This window comes from Trichoplusia ni, chromosome 8 (genome assembly GCF_003590095.1).
Source record: "Trichoplusia ni isolate ovarian cell line Hi5 chromosome 8, tn1, whole genome shotgun sequence".
NCBI classification, from domain to species: Eukaryota; Metazoa; Arthropoda; class Insecta; order Lepidoptera; family Noctuidae; genus Trichoplusia; species Trichoplusia ni.
Genome location: NC_039485.1, coordinates 11,579,150 through 11,604,360, shown reverse-complemented (window position 1 = coordinate 11,604,360; position 25,211 = coordinate 11,579,150). Strand labels below are relative to the sequence as shown.

The 25,211-nt window shown below is 34.3% G+C and overlaps 1 protein-coding gene across 2 annotated transcripts in view; it reads right to left on the bottom strand.

Annotated features, from left to right (window-relative positions):
- Window positions 1-25,211, bottom strand: part of LOC113496428 — a 70,987-nt gene that overhangs the window by 32,990 nt on the left and 12,786 nt on the right. Inside the window, exon 2 of one of the 2 annotated variants that reach the window (XM_026875633.1) lies at window positions 1,870-2,050. In XM_026875633.1, coding sequence (XP_026731434.1) covers window positions 1,870-2,050 — 181 coding nt within the window. The remainder of the gene's footprint in view (window positions 1-1,869; window positions 2,051-25,211) is intronic. The other variant, XM_026875634.1, reaches the window with a different exon arrangement.

Here is a 25,211-nt window from a genome sequence, read left to right as displayed (position 1 = left end):
GACAAACTACCTATACGTGATATATGTTCGTGTGTACACGGGTTTATTCTTTGAGCGCCTGCATACTGGATGTCCCGGATTAGTTTTAAGGGGTAAAAGAATTAGAAAGAGACGGAGCGAAAAATCTTTACGTAAGACAAGGAGGGGAGATAGGAGATTTAGAGATTATGATTTATAAAGAGTATAGAATGAATGGAGAATTATTACGTAGGGTTTGAACGTCGGGTATTAGTCTAGTGTATGCGAAGCTGATAAAGCCGCGTCGGTTTGGGTTTCATGCGCAATCCCGCGCTAAACTGGTCGTGAAATTAGCTGCACGGATTTAGGGGCGGTATTCATTAGCCGACGTGGGGCCATTCAAGATTTAATACACAACTTTTGTTATTATTCTCCAAGATTGTAGTATTCGTTGTAATCGCGAAATACGATCGGTCTATTGTTGCTCTACAATAAGTTAAAATACTAGTTAGTGATCAAGATCGATTTTTATGTTTTTATTTTTAGTATTTTAGTATTTTATGTCGGAAGTGAAACGTTAGTCAGTTGTCGTCTTTATGTCTCGGTAAATAAGTGTTATGCAGTTGAAGTAATAGTTATTTTTCTTCGATTTTTCAAAATGTTTCGATAGAAAATTTCAAGGACATTGATTAGACAATATTATATTTAACGATATTCGATATCCGGGATAAAGGTGAGAATAGAATCTTTCTAAGCAATGATTTCTTACTCCTCGTCTCATTTTGGATTTAAGGTAATTTTAAGATTTAAGATTTTGCCAATCTCCAAACAAAATCAGTTTGTATTAGACACCGTCAATTGTAAAAGTGAGATAGCGCTCTACACTGCACGTATCTCCGTCTTTCTTCCGCAACACTACTTTAAGAAACCGATAGGCCAATATTTGATAGGCCGTTAGATAGCACAGAATACAGAACTATCACACCAAACTATTCAATAAACATTAACAAATTTTATTATCGCATAAAAATATTGAAATCTTTGACTTATTATACGGACGTTTGATTTAACGACCGTGAGATGTTGGTGAATCAGTTATGGCATCAGATTAACTAGACACTCACAGATGAACCTCTTACAAAGGGGCCCAAGTATAGCGCGTGACTACGAATAATACTCTCGTACTTGTTTTGGAAGATGTCCTAAGCTTTCTCTTAGAAATTGATTAGAGGGATCAGGGATTTGTGAGCTACCGTTGTTAAAATTGTAACAAATGACGATATGATGTTGATGAATTGAGGAAGTCGAATGTTAGAATAATATTAAAAGGGTATTTTATATTTTTAACAATGGTGATGTAAAGATATTGTGTAATATGTGCGGCGCACGTGGCCAGACATGTTTTAAAGGAGGAAAGAAGGCCTTTGCCTAGAAAAGCGATTTAAAAAATAAACTTTGTCAGATATAGAATACTAGCTAAGTAGCGAGATACAGTGATATGAGGGGACGATTATCCATACAAAAAAGGTTAAGATAGTAGAATGTAGATCGAATAAGCTCTTGATTAGATGAAAAATAATGACAAGTACTTTTGCATTCAAGTCATGCAGTAGTTTATAGATAGGAATCTTTTGTAGTTATCTATAGAAATAAGCCAATAGACTAACTGCTAGCGTTATCTGCAGTGAACGTGATTAGTGCTATTGCAGCACATTTCACTTTTTTAGCTTACGGATTCAGATTTTTAATAGCAAATAATGTAAAAGAAAGCACGTTATGTTATCAAAAAACGAATGTAGACGCCCAAGGCGACAAGACACTAAATTAAACGAAATAAAAAAGAGATTTAAAATAAATTAAGTTTTCGTAAAAAGTGCCTGTATTTAAACGATTTGAAAATGGTGTACTCACCAGTAATACCTTTGTTCAGGAGATTGTTGAAGGCCTCCTTCTTGGGGGACAGGTGCGGAGTGTGAGGGGTGTGCTGGATCCTCTCATGATGTACTGGTGCCGAGGGGGGGCGCGGCACAGCTCGCTCCTCGGGCGACCGCCGCGGAGGCGTCTTACTTCGCCTCAACTCCGCCGACAAATTCTAAAAAAAAAGAGAAAAATAATTTAATCATCTGATTTCAGATAGTCACGGAATACGTACGCGTTCCTTTTTTAAATGTTTACCCAGAACATGAGTTTCCGTTTTTAGTTTTTTTCTTTTTCCCTCGCTCACTCGTTTGCATGTTTTGTGCCAGTTTCATACATAATCGCTCATTTATATCAATGCATTTATCAATGAAATTATACACGTAAGTAGAGTACCGTTAATGAAAGAAATTATGCTTTATCGAATTCGTAACGAATTTAATAAAAAAATATGTTCTCAATAATTAAATTAATCTAGAATAATCAAAAATATTTTTGATATCGTATCTTTTGTATCTAAGATAAACTATCTTAGTCATTGATTTGACTATCGTTTTTCATGTTAATCGTTGGTTAATCTCGATTATTTTTTTATTATCCTGTGATTATCCCGTAAAAACCCCAACTTACATTTTAAATCGATTTAACACTATTTGTACGAATACGTCACAATCCCTAGGTATACAAACATGTCTATCATATTTAGAAATTAATCTTTTATAGTAGACTTTTGTCTGGGGTTTGGTCCTAATCTTGAGTATGGAGGTCAACTAACTGATTAGGACTTTTTGATTACAACTCATTTTATCAAATTTATTTTAAATCAATCATCAGTTTCTGCTACGTTACGACTTTTTTACTTGTGCCTTAAGTAATATTCTATTGTTACATTTTATCCGGACTTCATTGCTAACACTTGATATTATCGGATTCTAAAATGAAGTACAACACGTAATTAAATGTATTGGGTCAAGATTGCCACTACCAGCTATCTTTGATTGAATGCGTAGATTATATCGTATAAGATATACATTATAATCCATTTAAATCTCCGTAATGCAAACTCTACATTACGCGTAACCTCCTTTCCAAATTAAAAACAAAACAAGTGTTCGAAAACGGAAACATAAACATTCCATATTTAAAATCATAATCTATACAATATTAATATTGAATTAGACGCTTAATTAAAATAACTGTGTCGACAATATCAATAGAGAAACATAAGCTTATCCCTGCTATGGCGTTGCGTCTAGACCTCATAGCCGCCATTAAGGTCGAAGCCGTCGAATAATAATGAATAATTCTACAATTTGCTGATCCTGGTATACTTGCATGCATTGGTGCAAGATTGTTGTGTATGCAGTGCCCATAGTCCTACGTGAGTGACATTTCAAAGAACGTCAAATGAAGGGAACCCGTTTCATATTATTGTTGAGTAACTGTATTTTTTCATGTAATTTGTACCGTATGATAGACATGCACTGATTTTAATGACAGCTCTTCATATTAGGGCTCGGACAATGGCGTTAGTATGGTCCTCACCATATTACGATTTATCGATATAATTATTCGTCGTGTCATAAAACTGTCTACAGTTTTCCGTCATGAACTTGGTAGACTGCGATTCTGAAGAATTTATTATAGTTTCAAGTTTATTAAATGCCTAAAATTTAAATGATTTTTTAAGAACTAAAATTAAAAATAGATCATATTTGACATTAGTTTCACAAACTCTTGTTCCGAGAATTTTGATTAGTGATTTCGAAGGCCTATAACTAATTATGTGTGAATTGATTAAATTTTCTTTGAAAATCCTTGTTCGTTTTCATATGAAGAAACAGAATTTGTAATATGACTACCTATTACAACTACTACTCTTTACTATACCAACGATCGGCCGTAGCTATATCTATATATTTATAGATCCCTACATTTATAGTTACAGAACTATCTTAACAAGGCCGCGAATGTTCATAACGACAGTCTTTTATTTCATTTTAAGGAAATAGAGACTTCAAATATATTTATTCATATAGGCACCTACCAGCGTCCTACCACCATTACTTAAAGTAATATTATTGGATTTGTGCAAGCGGGACAGCGCACTACGTAGAATAGAGCGACATCTCTTTCTCACAACAATAAAATTATTTTAAGAGGTGCCGGTAGCACCTACCGGCCTGCAAAGATTAGATAGCCATCTAATCTGGAAGTTCCCGTTCTAGTCTATTGTCTATGATAAGGCATCCAGTTCTTGAATTCCAAGAACAATATAAAGTGGCTTTATGAGCGTTTTAATATTTTGTAGTGTTTTAGATTTATCTAACATATCTTGTTTTATTTAATGTTTGACTCTATTTTGTAGAGACACATTTTTGAGGTCGAATTTCCTAGCACCTTTAATGTATGTATAGTTAAAACTATGATTGATAAAGAAACTAATCTCCTAATATAAATTTGCAAGGACGACTCGCAGGAATAAAGCACACATATTTATGTATTCTAATCTAAGAAAAGTCGAACCACTTAAGACGAATCGAGATACAAATTGGACACTTGGGCATTGCGTCAGTCGATACAAACCGTTCATGAGCCGCACTGATTACACTCATTGAATATTGTTACTGAACGCCGGTTTGACCACATAACGGCAAACTCACGACGAATGATAGTGTTTTAATAAGGTTAATGATGAGCAAACATGACATATCTCATCATAACATGGTAATGTGAACGAAAAAATATAGACCGAAATGAGGTCCGTTCTAATTGAAATTAACGAATCCATAGATTCACAGACTGACGAAAGCTTGGCTGATTTTTCATCTCTACTTTTTGCAAACATGATTTTAGTGAAACATTGAAAATTAATTTTGATTATTTCTTCATCATTGATAGAGAAATCGATAGACAACAAGTAATAATATAATTCGGACATAAAGTCCTACTTTGAAGTCAATAAACAAAATCAGAGCACCAATTGAATGGAAAGATCAAGAAGTAAACAACTAGCTGTATCAATGTCGAGGTACGAGCTACTTGAGATGCTCTCAATAAATTAACCCTTACCAATTCCGAACAATTTGACGTGCACAATCAAAGTGCATGTGCAAAACGCGCATGAAACGGACAAACGCAGGGGCGTGTTGACCAATAGCACGCACGTCCGTCCGTCCATAGAATCGTTGATTCGCGCCACAGATACGTCTAATATCGTATTGGAATTTGTGATGTCGTTTGACCCCTGTTAACCCAGATTACGCGCGTCGCCGCCTGATTCGTCCTCGGTGTAGCCTGATTGTGTTGTGACATAAACTGTAATGTATTATGTGTTAACTCTTGCTGCAATCACGGCTAGCACGTACCACAATTACAATGGATATGTTCGCCGAACTTTACAATTTATTTGGAACGATTTGTGTGCGTTTGTACTGGAGACTTGTTGAGCTTTGATGGCTGGTTTTCATGTACGGATATGTTTGTTGGGAATGGGTTTCTCTTTATTTGTCAGACTGGATTAGATTTTTATATCCTGCGATAAAAATGTACCTATTTCAGTATTTCTACTATGGAAATTAATAATGACAGTTCTATTATGTTTAGTTGATATCATTCGATTTGTATTTGTAACGCTTAAGTGAGTCGGTTCGCTCAATGATCGTTTCCGTTACTAAATACACGCTAAGCCATCATTATAAAGAAACTTTTATTATTTTTTGCCATAAAATCCCGCTTTAAGTAGGAAACTATGTTAAAAGAACCCGTAAAAAAAGAAAATATAAAATAAGCATAATAATATTTAAATATAGAACAACAACAACTGGTTTGCATTATAAAATAATTAAATAAACAAATATGGAACTATAGCGGGTTTAAAAGAATAAAAAGGCATTTTAAATATGGAATTACAGATGGCTGTTGGTTTTATCGTAAAAAAAAAGATATCACCCAGCCAGTACCAAAGTAATCTAAGAAATGAGTACGGTAATTAACAAACAAACTTCTTGTTGTTTTAGTAATCGATGATAATCCTGTTTAAGTTCCCACACTTACTCGTATTATGACATTATCGTATATTTGGCCTGTCAATATTTATAGTTAATGCATCAATTTGCTGCTAGTAATATATTTCATTTAGCTAAAACATAATTATCGAGAGTTCATCATTGTTTTTGTTTATGTTATGAATATACAAATGGTTTAGTGTCCATTATAATTGCATTTAGATAACGAAATGTACTGTATTGTATTGGGATAACGCTGATTAATTTGACATGGTTCATTTTATAAATACAGCTTTAACTTTTTTATAAATATTATTCAATTATTACTCCTCTTATGTTTTTTTCTATACTTATATACAGGCTAGACATCTCCTTAAAGTTAGACTTTGAGTCAGAGGAGGTCATAGGAGTAGAAACAGTTTTTTTAAGTCAACATAACACGAAAATATAGTTCCATTTACATCATCACACGGTACACAACTGTCAGTAACATAAGACAGACAGATTACAAGATCAGTAAATATGTAAATCATAATTGTAACAATTACTCCGCAAACAAAGCTCAGCAGTTGTCAGCTACTATTCTCATAGATATCCAGCAACATATATATAGCTAGGTACATATATGTTGATTTGCATGACTTTCCTTTGGAGTTTGTTAGAGATATATTTTGACAGCAATATAAAGTGACGTTATAAATGATTGTGTCTGTCCTACGTAAGGTAATGCTCTCCAATACTTGAAGATATTAGTCTTATAGCAAATTAATAGAGCTAAGAAAATATAATATTGGATGGCAGGCAAAGAGACCTGCGTTGCATTCCATTCAAAGCATTTAAAATAAATACTTAATCATTTTTTTATAATAATAATAATAATAATAATAATTTTGTTTATTTGGAAGAATATTGTTACAACAGGTGTTACATAAAATAAAGTCCATAATATTCTACTGTTTCCAGCGTCCAAATATTATTAAGTCTAGAATGAAAATAGAAAAATGTCATATCGCAAACGGGGTTTTAGTAACAATACAAAAAGTAAAAATTAAAAAGAAATAAAAAAAAAAACAGAATTGGTACATGTCATATAAGCTAAAAGGTCACAGTTTGTCATTTAAATAGTCATCTATTGAATAATAACATTTTTCATTTAATAGTTGAAAAAGTTTTGCCTTAAATATAGTAAATTTTAAAGATTTAAAATAATCAGGTAGCTTGTTGTAAATACGAATAGCCATACAAAAAACATTGGAGGAAAACAAATGCAGTCTCTGTTGAGGTATATACAATTTGTGTATTCTGCTACTTGGCCTAGAAACCATATCATTATGTTTATCAAATAGATAGGGATATTTATAAACAAAGACACAAATTTCAAATATATATAGAGCTGGGAGAGGTAAAATATTAAGTTTTTTAAAAAGTGGGACACAGCTATCTAGTTGTTGTGCTCTACATAATGTTCTGATACATCTTTTTTGGGCGCGAAATATTCTAATAGTATCTACAGAATTACCCCATATTATTATGCCATAACGGAGGACTGAGGAAACATATCCATGGTAAGCGCACATGGCTGCTTCAATTCCGGCCACGTTTAATATCTTATAGAGAACAAAAACAAATCTATCTATTTTTGTACAAAGACCGTCAATATGCGCTTTCCAATTACAGTTTTTGTCTATTATAATACCTAAAAACTTAGTGTTATCAACTTCTTCGATACTATCATTTTTATATTTTACTTGAATTTGGGAATTTTTGCTATTGTATGTTTGAAACTGGATCATTTTTGTTTTATTAATATTAATATGTAAATTATTTAATTTCAACCATTCTATAATGTTATTTAACGTATTATTAATTTCCTCTTGGTACTGTAATAGGTTTTTTTAAATATAACAAAAAAAAAATAGACCACAATACATTTTAAATTTGGAACAACGTAATCAACTATCAAAAACTCTAAACATAGTTATAATTCCACAGAGATAGCTACTAACTGATCTAATCTGAACAGAGGCAGTAAGACAGACAAACAGACGAAACACCGCGATAGTAACATTTACTGTGGCATTACTCTTGTTGTCTATAACGTAGAGCCCTGATTAATTTATGCTCGACTTATTTGTACGAGATAGCGTTTAGAAACCTCGTATATTTGTATATCACGTAAGCTTATCTTTTAATTCTTGAGCTGTCAACGTCGAAAAACAGGGACATGGTTTTTCCTGATGATTCGAATTTAACCTTCACTTGTTCGGACGTCTTTTCTTTAAATAATTTGTATACAAACATCATTTAAATAAAAAAGAGTGTATCTCTACGCTAACTCACACTTTCAGCTACGATTGCACAATATAAAATGTTGCGTAAAATTATAAAATAATCTACAAACTGTGTACAAAACAAATACTCGTACCTATTTATATGTAAAATTTCCGTATGAAAAATAGGTATAATTATGACATAAAATACATAATTGAGACGGACAATTGTCGAGATAAGAATTCTTAGAGTTGAATTATAATCGCGACACACGGATACGTGGAGTGGACAACAGGGCCCCAATTCTGCTATTTAAAATGGCCGATGAATTAATGAAAATTGGCTTAAAATGACAATTTTCTTAAGCATTTTTTTCATAAGCATTTTTCTTACACAATCATTGGGAATTCAGTGTGGGACGCTAAACTCAAGGTCAATACAATTAAGTTCCAATAATTATATTGGCAAAATGCTTAAGAGAATAGGAATAATTTCAAATTTAATTCAATCGCCATTCATTCACTTCGGCAATTGTAAAATAGTAGAATCGGGGCCCAGTTATAGATATAGTACGGTTATAGTTATAGTACGGTGAGCTTTCTGTGACCGATATTCTTTCTCTGTCGTAATTTCATTTAGAGAGTGAAAATTCGTTTTTTTTTTACTTGATAATATTGTTGTCTACTCGCAAAATACTGCAGTATTAGTAACCTATCGGGTGTAAATCTATAGACTCTATTCTTTGCCTATTGATTTATCTAAGTAATTCAATTATCGAAATTTTATCGAAAATCATTTGAAATTCTTTCCAAATTATGCTTAATCGAATTGAATACCGATTCTGAGTTAGACGTCCCCTTATTGCAACATCTATATCTTTATTTAGACTATATCTGACTCTATCTATAAGATAAGTATTCGTAATGCTCGATTTAATTATAGCTATCTACTGATTTATCCAACCTTTGATTTTTAAATTTAGATCGAAAGTATTTTTTTTTTCTAAAATGATTGTCGTCACTTATTGGCTGCATTCGTTTTATTTTTCTTTTGAATACTCCCTTTTTGACTCTCTTTCGAAGAAAAATACACATTTAGAACGTCACGTTAGCAAAGCATCTATCTTGTATGAGTAAGTGAACTTTGATCAACTGCTTCCTTAAATAAATCTACTAGTTACTCAACTATCTCGCTCGTGTGTATCGATCTAATCGGGATTTGTTTTTTCGAACGTCGCAGATTTTTATAGCGGCGAGTTATCTCGGCTTTTAATACATTTCGTCAGTAGTTGTCACTAGTGCCACGGACATGATCTGACCTCTGCCACCAGCCATAGAGGATCATCAGATACAGAACATGATTTGCAATTAAACTACGAAATTAGACGCTTACGTTCGTGATTTAGAATATTGTGTAATATCAATATCATGCGAGCGTGTTTTGTTTTTCATGTTCAGTTTATTCACTTGTTTTGTGTGATAAAAAGAAGTTTGTTGAGATAGTTCCGTAGCCATTGATAAAATAGTGTTTTGTGTTAAATATGATTAACCTGTAACACAATCGCAGATCATATGTTCGATAAATTACTTCACATCTTCGGACTCTGATTCCTAATTTGAAAACAACTTAATGTCAAATACAAGTAACGTACAAGTATGACACTCTTCAGTTTCATATAAACCATCAAACACAAAACACTCCACTGCATCTAAAGAAATAAAAAGCCGCCAAGACGCACATTTTTACATCATCTAATCCGTAACCAAAACATACGTGGCATTCTCAGCTCATAGCGTAAAGCTGTGTTTACACTGACTACCGCCGGTACCGGGTGCCGGGTGCCGGGTTAAGCGGTCTAATCCACGTGAGGGAACCTGCCCTTATCCTGTTTGCTTAGCAATGTCGATTTAAGGCTTTGCCGGATCGCTTGTTCGCTTTCGGTCACCTTTTGGAAATGGAATGTTGGGATATGACGTCATTGGAAAGTTGGGGAAGCTTTGAAGTAATACCTAGATTGGATATGAGTTTGAAAGGCAATTTTCTATTTTAAATAAATAGTTATATGGTTCTTGTGATTTAAAAGGAGGCCTTTGCTTAACAGTAGGTTTTAAAGGGCTGATTTTCGTCCTAATTTTATTTTGGCGCGTGGCGACATTTACTTTACATAAAATAACTTTCGCACGTGTTAACAAATTTAATAAAAAAAATCTTTAAAATCAAATCAATCTATTCAAACAATCTTTCAAATAACAAATGAACTATATTAACGCATTTCTCTTTAAGTCTCCTCAAAACATGTGTTACCTAGAACCGAAATCACAGATTATCGCTATTTATCTATGGATATCAACGAACCGAAGTATATTTTCAGATTTATATGATAACGCTTATCCGGCGATAGTAAGAAAAAGACTGTATTATAAGATTGCTTTCTGATACACGTGTTTGTCGAAATACTGGAAAATAAGAACATTTTCCTTAATACTTTGACAGAATTTATTGTTATTCAAGTGTCTTATGAGATTCTTTGAGAGTCATGAACATAATCCCATTATACTCGGATTTAAATGTTATAAACAGTACAGAAATTTCATTTGCTTTCAGTTTATCTTGAGACGTGATTAACATGTTGTTTATGGTACAGTTAATCCGACGAACATTGAATTTTAAAATCAAAAGCAATTTTTAGTGTAGATCAACAATGGGATTAGGTAAAAATGCAATAATTAACATATCAACGATTTTTTATAAAAAAACAGTCGGGTATATCAAGGTAATGCTTTTTTATTGCCTTTTGTAAGTCGAGTATACTCAATAACTGAAATGGTGGTAAATGAAACAATTTTCAACTGCCATATAAGTACGTATATGAATGGTCAATAAAATAGCACCATATGTTCACACAGTAAAAATAGTACAAGAGTTAAAAAAGCAACTTCATTGAACCTTGCAGGTGGAGTGATAATTTTCACACCTATGACGTCATTTACACGACTTGTCTACATATTAGGCAATGGTTATGGGAATTTCCTTTGGTTTCGAGAACTATGCCAATTACTAAGCTTGAGGTGCATTTTTTTTAAGAAACATACATTCGTACAAGACTGGGAACAGTCGTTTATCGATATATCAATTCTGGGATCGGAAGCTTAGCATTACACACACAATTTGCGTTGTCATAGTGACCTTTATTACTCCGCTATCGACATGACGATTAACAGGCACATTTTATATTAAAACCGCTTTGGAAAAAAGAAGCGATATAGTATTTATTTATTTTCTTTTAACGAATCCCGCACTAAGTAATTCAATCTTTATATCACTTTGGGTTTTACAAACAATCAAATCATACGTTACTAGACAACCAGACTCAGGATGAGCATTCGTAAATATGTGAATGCTTGTCCTACGCGGAGATTTAACCAGCGACACTTCGCGCACGGCGGGTTTGGGGTAGGATAGAGCTCTATCTCGCTTTTCCAAGAAAGAAAAAGAAGTTAAAACGTAGAGATGGGTCATTTTACTGTCTCCGAATTAAACCTTTGTCTTACAATCAATTACAATCTTATAAAATATTCAAAACTGTGTGATTCACAAATGCTGGTCCTACGCGGGGAACGAACCAGTGACACTTCGCGCACGGTGGGTTTGGGGTGTAGAGAGGTGTAGAGATTTAACAAGAAAAAAAATAAAGTTAAAAAGTAGAGGCGGGTCATTCTATTGTCTCCGAATAAAACCTTTGTACTGAGGTACAATCTTACAAAAATTGATAAGAACAAAATTATAAGCCAATTAATTGTCTAATCAATTTCCTGATTCCCACATTCTATATAATAAAGTAAATATTTAATAACGGATGTTGACTTAAGCATTGATACAGAACTTTATTAGGTAAAGTAAGATACGCGTAATTATTTACAAAGTTTATTGACTGGCCAGACTTTATGTCTTAATATGAATAATTTTGTAATGTACTTATTGTAATTAATACATTTCTGATTAAATATAATCGTAATTTAAACAAAAAGCATTCTCATACGAATTAAAACTCTACTGCACTTGAATTAAAACCTATATCCTACGAGCAAATAAAACATTGATGGAATCTGTTGGTCAAAATTCGTCTGTGATCTAATATTTCTAATCTAATTTGTTCAGTGTTGTTTCACTGTTAAGCAAAGGCCTTGCTCTTTAATTCCCACAAAAAATCATAAAAAAGATAAGATTTTTACAAATAAACCTCTGAATAAAACCTTTTTAAAGCAAGAACTAATATTTATCAATGTTTTGCTGACACGCCCAAAAAATACCCACGCAATATGATGAAATTCGCATCATATATTATATATATCATAAAATAATCAGTATAAAAAGCCCATATCTTTAAATCTGTGACGAACAAATCTCTGCCAGTACTACTTAATCTGAACCTAATCATAATGCAAATACTGAAGGATATATTTTATCTGAGAACCTACCACCACACCTACAAGTAATATTACAGCACGTGTGAGAGAGAGACGACGCTATATACTATGTATAGCGCTGTCCCGCTTCCACAATATCAAAAATGTTACTTTAAAAAGTTCCAGTGATGTCATATTACGAGTATTATCTCGTCTTCATCATAAAAACAGATTTATTACACTATTTACTTGAATAATAATCCTCCTTTGAGTTATTCAGATTATTTGTTATATTATATTATGACTGTTGTTAAGATTAAGTATTTTCATGATGTCAATGAAAAACAGTTGTATGTTTATGTGTAGGTGAGTAATTAGTTTTAAATCTAATTAGTTAGGACTGTGAAATTTATGATGACAAGTCAATATTAGGCTGATTATACTATAAATCAGTCCTAATAATGTTATGAACGCGAAAGTTCCTATGAATAGATGTTTGTTCCTCTTTCACGCAGGAACCACTGAACGGATTTAGATGAAACATTGTACATAGATAGTTTATAACCAGGATTTATTTTAATCATGAATTCATCATGCTCGATTTGTAGCAGGCGGGCCCGTAGGCCAGCTTGTTTAAACCTAAAATCATGCGATATTATTTTACCAGGTAAAAAAAATGGAGTTACACTGTGTGTTCCCATTTTTATCCAACTTGTATCGATATGTAGAGTTCTGTATTTCTTATCGATATAGATCGATATCGTATTACGAATCACGTGTATTTATTTGTCGTTTACAGTTGTCACATTATAAAATTCTGAAATATAGTGCTTGTCATGCTACCTAATATTAAAAGTCGACTGCTACCAAAAATTCAAACTACAAACAATCTTAAAGTTCAAAGCCCGATTTTGGAAGCGTTAGTTACCTTTGCGTTAATTCGTTTTAAACCTTGAAGCGACTGAATTAACACCATGCAAGGTTCATGTCTTAATGTAAGTAGTTCAAATCCAAATCCCACGATGAAATTGGTTTAGATATTTGGCAACAAATGTGAACGGTAAACTTAGAATCAGTTCGGCTGAGCAACCCATTAACAAGGCCTCGCTACAATGGCGTAATTAGTGTCATTTACACAGTTTTTGGACGGGATAAACACAGGCGGGCATATTGTCGAGCGGCCCACAAATTGGTAGCGAATGGTCTCTACGCATCGAAGTGCTAAGTTAATTTGTTCGGCTTTCGCTAAAGTGTGAGCAATCAGATCCCTCACAGAGGTTTTGTTATTGCTTCACGTTCAAACATGTGATTTGGTTCACTATCAATTTACCGTTACGCACTATTGCTATCGTACAAATTACAGTTAAGTAGACGTTCGGGATTTAGGGTTTAAATTAAAAACAAATACAAGATAATTGAAGTTCAATTGGTGCGGCTTATTGGGACGTCTAGCGAGCGATTTAGTGAGCTATACCAGTGGAGCAATGACTTACAGTCTCTAACTACATTGTCGGAATTAACTTTTTTTAATTGCATCATTTGTTGTAATAACGTTGATGATATACTAATTATAATTACGAAAATTGATAAACGACCACGTGCTTAGACTAAAATAATAGATACAATCACACAAAAAAAAATGTGATTTACAGTAATAGGTTAAAAAATTCAAAAATAATACTTTAAATAAGAGATAAAAAAATAAATCCAATGACGATGTCCGTCAAAAACAAGTACAGGCTATCGCATGACGATCTCTTTGTGAATTCCGACAAATCGCGATAAAATAAATAAATCAGTGCTTTAATCCGCGACTTACAGCGATAATGCACGTACCTCGTACCACGAGACGCTCGCGACCGCGTCACGACGCCGCCGTATCGCAGCGCGGATAATCCACACGTGCTCTATCTAAGAAACTTGTTTAAACAAATGGCACGCATAACGTTCGTACGGAAATATTCTGTGTTTGATCATACCTCGCTTATTTATTTTATCTAATAGATCTTTGGATGATATGGATATCCGGTACATAGGTACATGTAGATGTAGATGCACGGAAAAAAATACACTCGATATGCCGATAGTGTTTTTTTTTCAAGATCGTGACTTGTGCTGGGATTTTGGTTTCATGATAAGGGTTATGAAATAGGCCGTCAGTACAATTTTTGTGATATCGATTATAATATCCGCCTATAGGTGTAATGTTCTAAAAATATCAACTAGATTTCATATAAACTTAAGTATAAATTAACTCTGACGTCATGAAATTATGAAATGCGAAAAAATAATTACTTAAATTATTGCCACTCATTCCATATACTCATCCTACCAAGTCAGCAACACTCAAGCGCAATGTACACAAATATAAATGATATAACCATTGCATAGATAATGTTGTCAAAGATTTTTTATATTTAGTTTATCAAGGAAACGATATAAACCACTTGAGATATTACCACTTGAAGAATGAACCTGTCAGTAATCGACGCGACGATTGTTTGCCGCCATGATTATCGCTAATTAATACTCAAGTGAACGATTTAAATGGAATAACCCAGTTAAACCACTCGTCGACGAACAGAGACATTGTAGAGCACCGTCTATCGTGGACAATCAAGTCGATTGTTTTCAATAAGATATAGCGCGTGTGTCATACGTTATGCCGGACTGCAGTACATAATATGGCGCCGGCTATAAAAGTACTTTGGAAACGAATTCATATTAAACAAAAAAGCTATCAATGGCACCGCGGCGGTTCGCGGAGCACATTAGATATTGTTGACAAAACTTCCTCCTCCATTAATATGCATCGACAGGTAATATTGAGTACGTGCCCGTGCGCCGCGCCGCTGCCGCTGCTGTGCGCCCGCGCACATTTTCGCATGCGCGACGCATCCATGCAAAATTTTAGGCGGGATGCGTTTGCTAACATAATGAACGTCCAGTAAAAGTAGTGATACTTTCCACCATTACTTCTTTGTCTGCGACGGTCCTCGCCGACGAGTTAGACAAGGAAGGCGCGGTTAGCTCCGATGCGTTTGGAGCGCATAACGCATTCGGTAAAAGCGGGTTTTGACGACCGCCGCGCACATTCCCATGCAAGGTATGCCCGGAGGAGCTATGTCGGCAATTTAAATATTACGGCTACTCAAAAACGTGAGATGTTGGTAGCAAGAAAGCCCGTGTGGGCTCCAACTCGACGAATTTCGGATACACTGAATCCGACTGAAAAAATATAATGAGCCAGCGACATTTTTTCGTAATTAAATTGTAGCTTTTTATGAGGCTCCCTTGAACAAGCGTAATTAATAATATGCACCTTAATTTCGACAAGGAACATCTGAATGTAATATGGAGGTATAATGTCAACACAAAAATTTGGAATCGTCTCATAAAGCCTGGACATGCTGAGATTATGCGCTATAAAAATTCTTATGTTTTGTGTCAAAACGTTTGTTAAAGTTAAGTCGGGCTCCGGACGATATTGCGAACATTGTGTTCGGATGACCATTGCGGGCGGTAGCCATTCCCATGTCGGCACCGAAAAAATATTCAAATCGATTCACGCGCGCGCGCCTCCGTCCGAATTTTGCAGCGCGTTTGATGGGCCCGCGCCGATTCCGGCAAATCCGTCGCGTCGGAAGTGCGTGGCGCGCGCCGCCCTGCCGCCGCTGTCGATGTCTCGATATGCTCACATGGAGTCGTTGACCTCGATCAGGACCTTCGATAATGAACATCTGATAAACTCCTATTGGTTAGATTAAGGAGCCGAAAGATGTTTTTGTACTTTTATGTAATCTCGATTAGGTGTTGGAACGGCCAAGGAATTAAAGGTACCGATAAACGAATTAAAATCAACAGGTAAAGTCCAATTAGTGAAATGAAATAAATGTTTCATTTTATCGATAAAAAACGTTCCCACCTGTCTGTCTGGTTTCGTCCGATGTGCAAATTATCGACGTTACGTATTCCCCTCACTAATCCGAGTGATACGTATACGGTCACACAATGCACTTATTATTCGACAGTTCAGTTTCTAAGTAAAGTGCATACGGGTTGAATACCGCGTTGATATGACGTGTGCGTCTGCCCTTTCAATGACTTGAATATTATAAAAATAATTTACGTCTTGAAAATTATGTAGTCGAAGCCAAATACGATTTTATAACAGCCAAAGGTAAAGGAACAGGTACAGAAAGTTATGAATTATAATGACTGTCTGTGGCCAGTCGTCAAAATAGTATGATTAGTGGAATGATAACGGTCTGTTATACTTTATCTTTTAATGATAAGTATTATGTTGGATTATACCTAAGTTAATTTGGAATTAGAGCAGTTCCTCATAGATATGTATATGATAACTATAGATTTTTCATTACTGAATCAGTGGAATGTGAAAATATAGTTTATCTATGCGTAACGTATTTTTTTTAAACAGTTGTCACCAAATTTATTGACCAGAAAATACACATTAAAAGATACGAATACATATCCAAAGTTTATTCGAAATCTAATTTACGATTTCAATGCTATCGAATTATGAAAATATCATCCACAAAACACACCTACAAATATTTCAATACATTGCCAAGATATTCGGAACATCCCGAAACAAAAAACAAAATATTTAAACTTCAAGAGTTCTAAACTCAAAGCCATAAAGCGGTTCGCTTTATCGGTATTAACACAAACAAGACAAGATTTCAAAAAATCGAACGCGTTACTAAGATTTTAAAGCAATTAAGACATTGTAAGTGAGGTAGCTAGTACCTGAGTTTTATGGCTTAAGTTTAACTATAGAAGATCTGTCGAAAAGTATTTATTTATTTAGAAATTCTTAAAGCATTGTTTATGACATTACGTCAGGAAATAACATTGTTGCAAATGGGATCATCGGGCTAACGGTATTGTCACAAGGACGCCGTTTCTAAAGGTTCTACCTGGTTAGTTTTTTTTTCGGATTTTACACCTCAGTGTAGGCTTAAGGTAATATAATTGTAAATCAGTAGTTTAGTTGTGAATGTTTTAGGTGATTTGGAAGTGCGGCGAATGTTTCAACTTCTAGTATTTGTTTTAGAAGTTTTTTGTTAATGCGGATTATTTTAAATCCTTTTATTTTTTTCGTGGTCTACATTGATTGATGTATAAGCGCATGTCCAAAAACGTTTCTGATGTTACTAACATCCTTTAATTTATTAAAACGTTCTTTATAATCAGTGACATAATCACGCATTAAGATCATGTCTGCCTGTCGTCCACAGATTATACAGCATCCCTATCCCGGATCAAGTTATTGAATAAGACAAGCGATTGATACATTACGATGTATAACTAGCGTTGTATCTGTGCGCGCACGTTTACATCTCGCTGGAGTCTGGAAGCACATAACAGAGATTAGAGTTCGTTCACACAGGATTTTATTCCTCTGCATCGGTATCGATGCGTGCGCGCATATCGGTGCACGACTCTTACTCATTTGTTGTTGTAATTGTAAAAGGGATGGACGGACGAGATAAGTGGGTCGATGACATTTGGCTCCGGCCGATGATTACTACGATTATGCACTTTGTGCGTTGAACTTTACTACGAGCTTTGATATGAGTACAGCTTTGATTTGACGCCTATCGTTGTAACAAAGCGCCCGATAAGCTTTTGTTTGTTGGCTACTGCTCCCATATATTATGTGTCACTTCTCGTGTCACTCACTCGCTCAACACGGAATGCTCGATATTGAAAATCAATCGATATGTAATCGGAAATATACAAAAATAGAACACAGATAATTCGTTCTCGGAATAATGGAATTCAAATAAAATACTGGCTGGAAACTAAACGCGAATAAACCAAACATTGTTACAATAAATGATACGTCGCGATATTCAATTTTATTATTACAATTTAATCTTCGGAACATGTTGGTGACAGGGATCATAAACTCATAGCTCCTTATCTCAAACTATGGTACATTTCGTGTAACGAAACAACTATATTACGTTAGGAACACATACACACGAGTATAAATTCCCATGTAGAGCCGATAGGAGCCGAATCTATCTGGTCGATAGGAACCGCTATTACCGCTATCGCATCCGCCGGTCGCTACAGATAACTGGACGATTGTACAACGTCGCCCAGTAATCTATTGTTCTAACTCTAAACCGCAAATAGGGATATTTGTACGCACGGCGCGGAATGCGTTGCGTTCGGCGGAAGGCCAGACTTTTCCCAGACGGACAGCTCTTCACCATTCCTATGTCAAGCGTGCCGTCTAACAGTTACACGGTACTACAAACTTTTATATAGCTTCGACACGAATGTCTTACAGACCAGAAACAAATGATGCGTACATAATCTACCTCGACAATACTGACTTCTAGAACTACATTCGCATTCAACGTATGTAATTATTTAGGTCTACGCGAGTATATTGTTCATTATTTTAACGCGATAATGTCGTCTAAGCTATTTCTACGCAATCTTAGATCTTAATTAAATCTCGATATTACATTCTACTTTCTTAAACCTATACCTATAAGTTTAATGAAAAACCTTGACAAAATGGAGCCGGGTAATTTAAAAAGACATAAGTATAAATATCCTATAACTTTTTAATACCTTGCAGGTATGATCGACTTATAAAGTTTCCTGGTCATATTAGGTATTCTATTAGGCATGTGATAAAGTTAAATATAGTAAAACTAGCCCATAAGCTATTAACTAAACTCCTGCGCCTAACATCTTTAGCATGACATCCGTGCGATGCATAGTAATTGTAGATAACGTGTGTGGTTCAACTGTTGAGAATGCAGCGTTTTGGTTATTGTGTTACGGTACAAACTACCAGATAGTAATTAATAAAAATTGTTAGGATTTTTTTTTTATAAAAGTTGAGAGGTAAGCTATGAAAAATATTACAAACACAAAATTAAATCTATGTAATTAATCTTTAAAAGTATAACATAACCACATTCAAATGCTATATTTAATGGAATAAAAGTAAAAACTAGAGTCAACCAATGACCTTGCGCTAGATTAAATGAAAACACCAATTATTATTAATTACAAAACTTTTACAAGAAAATATAATATCATTTAGCTCTACAATATTTTAAATTTATAAAGAACACTGACTCTTTTTTTTTAAATAAATATTTAGAATGAAATTGCGGTAACAGTAGATTTTTTTTTGGCAAATCCCGCTTATTTTCTTTATCGCTGGTCACCTGTCTTTTGAGCCACAATTTTGCATATTAATAAAATAAAAAAGAGTCGTCATTTCTTTATTCATCTGTGCGTTTCACCGGCCGCTGCCTAATTATGCATGTTTGTTATGACTAACATGATCTACGTATGAGTTATGATATGAATTGGATATCTTGATTGGAATTCAAGTTTGCATATTGCAGTATTCTCGTAGCGACATAGATAGTAGACACTTGAGCGTGTCTCGCTGTTTTATCTGAGTAGGAAATGAGTGGCAATTGTCCTTTGTTTTTATTTGGTTTTAATTATTTTTATGCATGTATGTTTTTGGACACGTTTTTATTGCTGATTTTAAAGTCATTGAGGGTTTTAATGGTAACGGTTTTCCAACTTTTCAATGGTAAGGTAAAATTTACCCTAGTTGAAATTTGAATCTAATTGCAATAATATTGATACAAGTATTTTTTTTTAAATTCTTAAGTAAGCTTTTTATTTCCAACAGGTAAATAAAACTAACACACAAACATAGAAACAATCTAACCAAATGCAGGCAAATATAAATCATGACGATTGATTCTATATCGCGGACAATTGCTAAATTGGTGGTGATGAAAGATAGTCTTAAAGCCTGGGGTTACGGTGTCAATTGTGGACGTGAGATGACTTAGCCATAACCGACACACGCCCCACTAAAACGACCATTAATCAGTAGCACAGATTCTAAATATAGCCACTTATGCTATGGCAATCCTTACTCCTGATGTCAGCGCGGAATTGTGTCAGAAGGGTCGCCCGTGAAGGCCTACTAGATTTCGTGACTATTGTAGGAAAGCTTGCAAAATAAGTCTTATTAGGTAAGTGTAAGGTAACTTTTGCATTACCTTTAATTTTGACACTTAAGTGGAATTCAATTGAAAAGTTTGTTCAGTTAAACATCGATTGATGTAAAGCTTTTTATCAAAAAGTCCGTCAACAAAAACAAATGAATGATGTTGTTGTTCGCCGTGCTACAGAAAACATTATTTAAATAAATACAAGTACGATGAAGTGTGACCACATATCGGACAAAAAACTGGCTTTAATCCTACGCGTATCGTATTAATTAGATGGCACACTCATAGCATATTTGTCTCCCTGTAATACAATGTATTTGACAGTCCCATAAATCAAACATACGACATTTGAGGCGGATAATCTGTATAAATATTCAAAATACCTAATTAATGTGCATAAATAGCTAAATGTTTGGTCTTAACAATTTTTCACAATGAAAAATAACGTCGTTTTATAACAACAGAATCGAATATAATACATGGGTGTGGATATGATACGAGTATTACAATAAAACGTACAAAGAGAAAGTCTTGATCGATGATATCTTTAAGTATCTTTTGTCGAGGTGTGTCAACGTTAGAAAAAGTGACAAACTCAACGAAAACTTAATCCCCGTGCCCGTTCGCAAATAGACGTGTTATAACTTATTTAAATCGTATTTCGAATTTTAAATATTTTAGAAAACTATTTCGAAACGCATTCTTTGACCGTTTTTGTTTTTTTTTCATGCCTGACATTTTCGAATCTGAATTTGAATTTATTACATATACAAATATGACATCTTTTTAAAAGAGGTTTTAATCCAATATCTTTATCCCGCACCGAAAGAACTAATTAGTGTTTTATTCTCCGAATGTCATAATGTCAGTTAAAAAGTTGACGTCTGTACAAATAAGTATAGTGATCGTAATACAATTGGAAGACGGGGTGGAACTGTAATAGGCAATTACATAGATATCGCAGCCGATACTCGTATAATTGCGGACACCTTGTAGGCGATGGCACACAAGTTCTTTTGTTACCTAACAATGTATACGATAGTAACGTATACGCTAATTAGACATATGCGTGCTATGAAAATGTTTTGTAAGTACATTCAGATTATATGAAAGTTTATTCTGATGTTTGTTTGTAAAATCATTTTACTTGAATGAAGAATTTTGTGTCATCATAATGCTTTTAAGAAATGTTATTCTTACGTGTTAAGTTGATACTTCGGACAAACCCAAATGTAAAGAACTAGTATGGTTTGATAAAAAAGTTTTTTTTACGTTTAAACGACGCCCGTTTTTTCCCCTCATAAAATATCACTTCTTTTTGAAAGTCTGACAAAACAAAACAAAAGAAAACTAAAAATTCATACTCAAATAAAGTAGCCAAAGTCTACGCTTTAAACTAACCGCAATTATCTACTAAACCAAGAGAGAAAAGCTCACCAAATCCTCTCACTTCAAACTCTTTCAAAAATTAAAACGATTAAAAAAAAGCAACTTATAAGCAGAATAAAAAAAAACAAAGCTTAAAAAAATTCCCACGAAATTGCACCAATTCGAATGCAGAACGATTAAGTGTATCGGAACGTTCTGAAAATAAGTAGTTGCAGTGAATGTACTAATATTTAGTAGCGTTCACATTTTATTGTCCGCCGGTTGGGTAGCCGGCTGTGTCGCCCCGGATACACGGATATGTAAGCACAGGTCGGGATTAGAGTCGCACTTTTATTTTTATCTGTTTTAATGGAAATACAGATGTGTTTATTGAATTGTTTCTGAACTCTATTGCGGAAAAAGAGTTAAAAAATGTTCGTAGGGTGATGGTAGAGTTTGAATTGTCTGTTTATTTTTTGATGAATGGATGGATGATTTTTATGATCTGTGTTTTTTAACTAGCCTGAATTAAAGGAATTAAAACTACTTAACCTAAGCTTAACTAAAATAGTGCTATACCACAAGTATGGACGAATCCAGGAGCAAGCTTTTTTACTTTTGCTAACAGGTCCCGAAAACGTACAGTAGATAATTCTATAGCCGATGGGTAAAACGCAACGTTTCCAAGCAATAACAATATCACAAATCTTAACACTTGCAAATGAATGCATCGTATTACACAACATAATCGTGTAAGAACTGCGTCTTGAATGTTTCACACAAACAAATGACAATCGACAATAAATTAGAAAAAAACAACAAATACCCACACTACAAGAGAAATCAATAAAAACTATAAAAAGCTCATCGCATAATCCGTCCCATCGTAGTGCACAAGGACATCGCATAAACATGCCAGCGTTTGTGTGGGTAAGTGTACTTATAGGCTAGGCGTGTGCATGAGTGCGTGTGTGCGTGTACGCACTCCATGTGGGTAGCTTAATGATAGCAGGCTTCCGTCGGTCACACCTGAGGGATCGTAACCGACATCGGGTTATAGATACCTACATCCCTCACCCCTTAATTCTAACGCACTATGCGTGGAATTGTTAAGAGCTGTTGAAACCTTTTGCGTTATAAGTAATATTCATTTTTTTTAGCACGTTTTTGTGATCTGGTAAATGGTGATGATGAAGACAGATATCTAATTTGTTAAGTTTAGTTATATTATGTAAGTACTTATAACATTTTTTTTTATTGGAAAAAATCTTTGCGTAGGTATGTATATCAATTACAATTGTCGAAATAATTTTAAGGAAGTTCTCAAGCTCTCGAATATTGTTTTTTACTTATATTGCAGAAGTGCAAATTCCTTAACCGAGAATAATAAAATTACCTAATCTTAATTTTTGAAAACTAGTTACACATTTTTTTAATAACTATTGTATAATTTTAGCTATTCATTTAGTTACAGGCTGTATAATTTAAAAAGTAATTTAAAATTAATACCTAAATGTTTTAATATTTAAAATTGAGATTAATTTATGCGTGACACAATTAAGTTAACAAATAAATCCTAAATAAAAGAAATGTTGATAAAACTCAAATAATTTTAAAACTTACGGCAAGAAACACGCAATTTGAAAGACTTAAAAATGCACTAATTATAAATACAGCTATTAAAATTAAATGACATTGACTTTGTAGTATTTCATGACGTCATAAAGTAGCTAACATTAGCTCTCGAAAGTTTTATATACTGGGATAATACCGTAACGGTAAGACATATTGAAATCAAAGAAACAATGTTCCAGATACACTCGTATTGTTACCACAGAGCTAGGTATCTACCTACTTAAAATACTCATTACAAATGACAGTCCATGAATGCTGATGACTTGCTAAACCAGTGGCAAAATAAACGTTAATTGCTATCCTTATCTAATCTAATGATCATTAGCTTTTGAGTGGATTCATGCACTCTAGTAGTTACTTTTAATCGGTGGCACAAATACGATCTATTAACAGTAGGTACTTAATAAATATTCCTTTGAAATCTTATACAAAACAACTTAAAGTGAGGGTTATACGATAATATTATCCACTCTATATATTTCCTTGAGTGACACGTTGAACGAATTACGCACGAACACAAAGACGCTCTGCGCTAAAAGGAAAGAGTTCAATTAATCCTAATTTGCTCGCTGAGATTAAGTACGCGATAAACGGCATTCTATACAAACCCTTAACTTTACTTCCCGGCCCTCTATTCACATTTAAGCCGCTTTAAAAAGCCTTAGAGTTCGGCAAACAAGGGACTTATAATGCGTAACGGACTAAGAATTGTTCCCAAGAAATGCATCGATTTAATTTAGGGTGCAATATAGTAATTTGAGTATCGATGTAATAAATACCGATAAAATCAGCAGTAAGTATATATCGATGTATCGGTGGGGTTCGATACGATCAATGACCGGCCATCGATACATTTGCTATAACAATAGATCAGTCAACTCTACAAGCTAATTAAGTATGCCAGTGACAATGATCGGGTTGGTAGCTGGTACCCCATCGAGAAACTCAGTTTTTACCATCATTCAACAACATGCAAACTACATTGAAAATTATTTCCCTCTTAATTAGTAAATACATTTGCATAAACAAGCGGCCATCCCATACTAGGACGATCATTATTATAATTGTGTTCTTTTTTCTCGCGAAAAACTTACGCTATGTAACGGTCAGCCATGGCGATGTTAATCGCCAACGCATCCGCCGATAAATCGATAAACAAGTCGCGCGACTGTGACGAGTTTCCCAACTACTCGCAAATTATAATCGTGCCGCTACTGTTTTCACAGTAGACAACGGAGCTTTGATTGTTGTACATTCGATGAGAGTGTTTTGCGAGATCGTCGGCCGATAGGGCAGGCGGGCGGCGAATTAATTACTTAATACCGATGCGTGAGTAAATGTATGCAATTTCTAACGCAACTCCCTGTAATTACAATTTTTTTCGTTTACTCCATGATAATAATTTTTGAAAGCTTATCTATCGTCGGTGCTCATGAATCGTAACGCTATTTACACTTTCGCATGAAATAACATTAGCGGCGTCTGGGCGAGCTAGATCAGAATCGGCGGGCCTTATTAAACCACATACTTGCACACTTTAAATGTAATATCAATTGCGTGCGGTCAAAAACTTCGTTACTTTCCGTTTGTATCCGCAACTTCCTCCATCA